Genomic DNA, 7,109 nt, shown 5'->3' with positions numbered 1-7,109 from the left:
TTGCACCGAAAACCAGCGCTTCAACATTACTTTTTTAATCAATTAATTTTAAATGAAAAAAAACTATTACACAATCCATACATTGGAAGGTTTAGTGTGACCAAAGTCGTGAGTGTGACCAATGTCGTGAGCGTGATTCAAATCGTGGTCGTGACTGATATCGTGAGTGCGATTGACATCGTGATCGTGATTCAAATCGAGATCGTGATTCAACTCGTGAGCGTGATTCAAATCGTGAGTGTGATACAAGTCGTGAGCGTGATTGAAATCGTGAGCGTGATTAAAATCGTGAGCGTGATTTAAATCGTGAGCGTGATTAAAGTAGTTATCGTGATTCAAATCGTGAGCGTGATTTTGTTTTCGTGAGTGTAATTATCAAACATTTTTACTCACGCACATTCACGAAGAATTTTTTTTCGTGACTCACGCTCACGCACGAAAATTTTCAGCTTGATCACGCTCACGCACGCTCACGAGATTGACTCCATCGTGACTCACGGCTCGCGCGTGAGTCACGAAAATTTTCGTGAGTCACGAAAATTTCGTGTCACGTGCCCACCTCTACTATACACACAAAAAAAATTTTTGATTTCAATCACGAAAATCGCGGATTCAATCATTTTTTTAATTGAAATGTCTTCAATCACGAAAATGATAGTATCAATCACCCATTTTGATTGAAAACCAACACGATTTTTAATTAAAAATTTAATTGACTTTTGTCACGGAATCAATTAATTGTGTGATTGAATCAATTAAAAACGTGATTGATTTTTAACATAAAATTCAATCACAGTTTTAATTGAATCAATTAAAATTTTAATTAATTTCGCGACAAAAATCAATCAACTATTTGATTCATTCAATTAAATAATTATTTGAAATTGGCTATAAATTTCGATCAAAAAATTTATATTTTGCGAACCCAAAATCGTATTTAGTTTTTTTCTTTTGAAATAAAAGAAAATATGTGTTTCTTATAAAACATATTTAATATTTTATTATTTTTTGAATTATGCAACCCAGCTAGCATTTTTGTCGTTTTTTAAGCACATTCGAGTCTTTTTCGAGTCTACTGGGCGATTAAAAAGGCAGAATATGAGCTCATTTTATGAACATAAAAGACTCTTTTGTCGGGAGAAAAACGTGACTACCCGCGACTCTTCTTTATAAATCATTTATGAGTCTTCTTCTGTATTATTTTAGAGATTTCTTCGAATCATTTTCTAGTAGCATTAAAGACTTTTTTGAATCGTTTTTTGATCAGTTTTAGTCTTAATACACCTCATCTGCGATTCTTTTTCGAGTCGTTTTTCAATTATGATTATAATCCCTTACGAGTCTTTAGTGAGTCACATATTACTCTATTTATGAGTCATTTAATAGTCATATTTCTAATCGCAAATGACTCTTCTAAGTGAATTTTTGAGTCGGTTTTCTGAACCTTTTCCTTTTAATTAATAATACGTGGTTTTTATTAATATAAATATTTAATATTATTAATATTTATTATTTTAGTTAAAATACATATTATTTAATAGCAAAATTATAAATAAAAATCATTTGTTAATATTCCTTTAAATTAAAAAAGAAAAACAAAAACAATCCATTTTTTATAAAATTAAAAAAAAATATATATATGCATATATATTTAGTCATTTCTTTTCCTTTTTGTCAGACGATCCTTAGCATGGACAAAATGTTTTTGTAATATGACATTCATTTCCCTGTCTGTTGTTTTGTATTTAAGATGACATATATCTAAAAATATATAAGAGATTTTCTTGTAATAAAATTTAATTATTATTAGTATTATAAATATTTACTTACTTTTAATTAAAGTTATTATGAAACATTTTTCAGCACTGGGCTTAGTGCTAGTTCCCTTCCAGCTATATAATGTGGCCAGTTCATCGGAATATACTTTCCGAACTGAAGACCTTAAAAATTGTGCGGGTCCTTTTCCGCCGGTTTTTGCTATTAACTCTTTCTAGAAAATGTAAAAAGTGTTAAGAAAAATTATAAATTAATTATCAAATTTATTTGCTAGTTTGTTTCGTCGTCTCTCATACTTACAAATTGTTTTAGCTTTTCTTCATTTTCCTGTAGCAAATTTTCAAATTCATTTAAATCATTTTTATTATTAAATGGAAGTTTCTGGGCCTCATTCAATTCGTCCACTATTAAATTTTGACCGTGGTGTTTTCGGCATTCTAATTTTGTTTCTAAAACTTCCTCCGTCAATTTTATAAGCTGCCGCTTGTTTCCATCCTTAAACTCCTTTAATTCTCTTTTTAAGTCCACAACTTCAGTTTTTAATGAAGCCACTTCAGTCCGCAGTTCCATTAGTAGTCTTACAATGTTATCCGATTGTGGGACGTAAACTTGTTGCACTGTAAATAAAGTTTTCTGTATAAAGATTAACAATAAAATTTACCTATAATTTAACTTACATGCTGTAACATTACTAGATGGTGTATATTGGAAGTCTTCAACGGAAAAAATATTATTTTGCGACATTGCTTAATAGAGGGTTAAAGAAGTAGATGTTGTCGGAAGAATTATTTTCATAAAATGTATTTCAAACTCTTCAAAATAACCACAGCCTACTGATACTTAATTGTAAAGTGAAAATAACAAAGTATATTTACAGAGTAATATGAAAATGTTAGTTCAAAAGCTATATACATTCAAAGTCATGGCATGCTATCATAAAAAATAAAAACTTATTGGAGAGTTAAGTTTATAACTCAACACCTACCTCTTTTGAAGAATTGAACCAATAGCCAATTAACAATAACTTACGATTTCTTTTTATATAGATATAAAATTACATTCAATGAATAAATTCATAAAAGTTATTCATAATTTTAAATGCAAAACAAAATAATAATAACAATTCATATTAAATTAAAAAAAAATTTTATAAAATTTAATTAAAAAAATGTTTTAAATGGAAAAATATTATTTTGCGACATTGCTTAATAGAGGTGTAAAGAAGTAGCTGTTATCGCAAGAATTCCGTAAACATACAACTTTTTTATTAATATCGTTAACGGTGAATTTAATTGGTTTATTTAAGGCAATGTCATCTGAACAGTATATGTTAAAGTTTTTTGAGTCAATTGGAAGCAAAAAAAGAGACTTAAGATTGTTTATTTCTTTTCCAACAAAAACTAAAAGATTTTTCTCTTTATTAATTACTTCAATTTTAACAATTTTATCCTGAACTAGGCAAAAGTTGTCAGGTTCTCGTAATGAAAAATAAAAACCGTTTACATTTACGTTTAAAATGTTGCCGTTTTTATTTTCTCAATAAATTGTTGATTTTTTTCTTCTTCCATTTCTAGGTACATACTTTTTTCTACCTGTCTTTTATAAATTTGAGCTGCAACGTTTTGCCCCTTTCTTACTTGGCGTTTAACTGTTTGCAGATAGTTTTCGAACTTAAAAGCACTAATTTCATCTAAATTGCCATAACGTTTAGCATCTTCATGAATATGTAACAAGGCGTGGAAGTTGTAGGTTAAAAAACTAGATTCGTACAGTAATGGAATTTCGTTAACGAATGATTTTAATAATTTTTCAGCACATTTGTTGTTTTTTCTGCAGTCATTACAATCTAAAAGAATTCTCAAAGCCAAGGATAATTTTAAGAAATGGTTATATCTCTTTGAACTTAGAACATTTCTTAATATAAAAGGCCCTGTGTAAAGAAGGAATTGTCTTAACTCTGTTGCCTTCCATCTTTCAAGGTCTCTTAAGCTGCGTGGTTTTCGTTGGAACTCCTTTGTAACATTATTTGAGTTAAAACACAGCTCTTTTGAAATTGTTTCGCATTTCCATGACATTAAAGAATAATCTTCACCTTTTTTCTTTACCCAAGCATTTAATAATGTTCTCATGACACCTAAACATATAACGTGCATATAATCTAGAGAGCACTGTTGAACAATATCTATATTTAGGGTTTCTAAAGGTGAAACAGACTGCCTCAAATTAGAGGTGTGCACGTGACACGAAATTGTCGTGACTCACGAACATTTTCGTGATTCGTGCGTGAGTCGTGAGTCACGCTCATGACAACAGCGTGAGTGTGCGTGAGCGTGATTAACAAACCAAAATGTCGTGCGTGAGCGTGAGTCACGAAAATAATATCTTCGTGAGTGTGCGTGAGTAAAGAATTACACTCACGAAAATATTCCTGCTCTCCAACATAAAACGCTTAAGAGTTAAATTCAATTAAAATTTTAGTGACACCTGGGATGTTAAGAGTTTAATAGCAATCTCGATTTTAATAATGCTCATGTTTTCAGACACTTCGGTAAGGTAAATTAATCATAAAATTATTCGTGAGTCACGATATTTTTCGTGAGTCACGATATTTTTCGTGAGTCACGGTATTTTTCATGAGTCACGACGTTTTCGTGCGTGAGTGTGCGTGAGTACAAATTTTCTTTTCGTGAGTGTGCGTGAGCGTGAGTCCTACAAAAAATATCGTGCGTGAGTGTGCGTGAGTATGATTTTTCAGTCGTGAGTGTGCGTGAGCGTGAGTAAACTATTACTCACGTGCACACCTCTACCTCAAATGATGTTCGGGTTGAAGACGATTCCTGAAAGTGTCATTGGTTCTTAGCGTACATTCGCATTCGGTCGGGAAAATTAAACGGTGCTTGAGCATTTGTCCTTTCTGTGTACATCGAGTGCAGGAATAGTACCCACTATGTCCCTTAGTTCCCAAAACAAAGGACTTAGCTGGCGCATCCATTACAAAGCAACGAACTTTAATGTTAAAAAACTTATCAGCAAAAATTAATCCATCTTGCATAAGCGCATTAAGTTCTGTTATAAAATCTTTTAAAAAATTGTTTGCGCAACTGGGCTTTGAAATTCCTTCAAACACACCGATAAGAAATACATAGCTTGATCCAACAACACTTCCTAAAATCGGCCAAGCTTGTTTAGAGCTGCTTTTAAATAACGGCAAGCCATCAATGCCAAAATCTAGGACAATATCCAACGATTTCCAATTGTTTCTAACCAAAAAATCGGTTAGTCCATTTTTTAATCCATAGTGAATGTATGTTCCTTCACCTACTTTTCTCTCCTCTGTAAAACTTGGCGTTTTTAAAAGTGTCCTTGCGTCCTTTGGAACTTTCATGTTACATTTTAGTAATAATAATAATAGAGCATTAATTGCAACAAAGCTCACTTTAAATTCAATTGCCCACTTAGCTAGTCCATCACATATATTAAATTCACTTTTTTCACTTTCACTTTCACTTTCACTGTCACTGTCACTGTCACTGTCAAAACTGTCGCTATCAACACTTTTTTTATTCTCATGTTCACAAATCTCTTCAGATTCTTGAATGTTCTCTTCAATAATCACTGTCTTTTTTTCAGATTTATTTTTTTTTTGTGAAATTAAATTATTTGCCTCTTCTTTTGCCAATCTTTTTATTTGGGCTCTTTCCATTCTGGCATTTTTAGTTTTAGACGACATTGTGTTTTTTTAGTTAAATTTGTTAAAGATTTATTACCTTTCAGTGACTATTTCGGAGTGAACAGAAGTTTAAGTTTTTTTTTAATTTTCTGACAATATTATAGAGATTGCCCCGTTAAAATTCTGATTTAAATAAAAAAAAAAACACTTGCAATAACTCAGTTACATCAGTTTTTGATCACCAAAAGTACTCGAAGATGACTCCTTTAGACAATTTTAAACCGAACACAATTTATGTCCATTAGCGCGAGTCATTTTCGTGTCAGTTTCTGGTCCCGTAACTGTTTAAGCAGTTTTTGATCACCAAAAGTACTCGAAGATGACTCCGCTAGACGATTTTTGTCAGATTTTTGTTATTTTTTGTTAAATTCTATACCGAACTCATTTTACGCCCATTAGCGCGAGTCATTTTCGTATCGTATTATAATCACGTAACTGACATAGCAGATTTTGGTCTCCTAAAGTACTCGAATATGACTCATTTAGATGATTTTTGTCAAAACAATCACCCAAATGCTAGCTGGGAATAGACAAATAAATTTGGTTCTTGTCATTTGTGTTTTGTTCTAACATAACTTACAAATACAATTACTATCAATAACAACTATATGGTGAACAAATAAATTATATAAATCATTATCTTCCTTATAATAATAACCATGTTAGCATGTTCCTTCTAATATGTAGATGCGCCTAGATTTCCAATAATTCAGCAGCCTGTAAGCTAAATTAGTTTTTCTGAAAGTAAACAGAATAATTCGAATTTAATTTTGTTCAATTAAAAGTTAATTTTGTTAAACATTACCTGCATAGAATATCAAGTTAAATTCTTAGTTCCAGGTTGCAGATTTATAATCTTCTTTTGCAGTTGTAGTCTTTTAGCATAAAAAGGTGTATTAAGGAGCTCGGTAATTTAAATTTAGTAACAATTCCTTTCCAAAATTTCCACACATTAAAATCGTCTATTAAAATTTGAACCAATCAAAGACAAAAATAATGGGAAAGCAATGTAATATTTGGTATTATATTGATGATACTTTGCAAATTCTGGAAATAGAAAAAAATATAAATGGAAAATACATATTTTTATTATTATCGGATATTTTTCATATTTTTAAATCCAAAAGAAAGAACTTTTTTACCATTACATAATTCAGCTCATTAGTTTATATACCAGATATACTGCTCTCTACTTGGGTTCAAACTGAAAAAGACAGGTAAAACAAAAATGCAATTTAATGCCAACGCTACTTCGCAACTTCAAGGTGAATCTTCCAACAAACCCATACCGCTCTTGGTTTTAAGAAAACTAGGAGTGAAAAAAATTTATAATTTTAAAAGATCAATACGGTACCCACTTTTTTATTGCAAACATATTATTATATATTTGATAAAATGATGGAGTCGATGGGATTGATTGGTCAATTTCACGAAATAAAATTGGTCACTAAAAGAAATGAATAAAAAATATATTATTTTAGTCCGTTTAATGTAAACAGGCTTCAATGGAAAACGGTATTCACATTTCATAATCTCTTACCTTCAATAAACGTAGATTGTTTTCCATTTTTACAATACCACAAACACAGGTAATTTCAAATGC

At 30.8% G+C, this 7,109-nt stretch overlaps 1 protein-coding gene across 1 annotated transcript; it reads right to left on the bottom strand.

Annotated features, from left to right (window-relative positions):
- Window positions 1-1,471: 1,471 nt before the first annotated feature.
- On the bottom strand, window positions 1,472-5,506 carry LOC142230845 (uncharacterized). Its single transcript, XM_075301468.1, has 6 exons — window positions 4,584-5,506; window positions 3,359-3,993; window positions 2,454-2,522; window positions 2,077-2,393; window positions 1,831-1,990; window positions 1,472-1,761 (listed from the first exon to the last, which is right to left on the bottom strand). Exons 1-6 carry the CDS (start codon window positions 5,504-5,506, stop codon window positions 1,652-1,654), a joined length of 2,214 nt encoding a protein of 737 aa, XP_075157583.1. The 3' UTR covers window positions 1,472-1,651.
- Window positions 5,507-7,109: the final 1,603 nt, after the last annotated feature.

The sequence above is a fragment of the Haematobia irritans genome, chromosome 3 (genome assembly GCF_050003625.1).
Source record: "Haematobia irritans isolate KBUSLIRL chromosome 3, ASM5000362v1, whole genome shotgun sequence".
NCBI classification, from domain to species: Eukaryota; Metazoa; Arthropoda; class Insecta; order Diptera; family Muscidae; genus Haematobia; species Haematobia irritans.
This window is presented reverse-complemented; position numbering and strand designations above follow the sequence as displayed.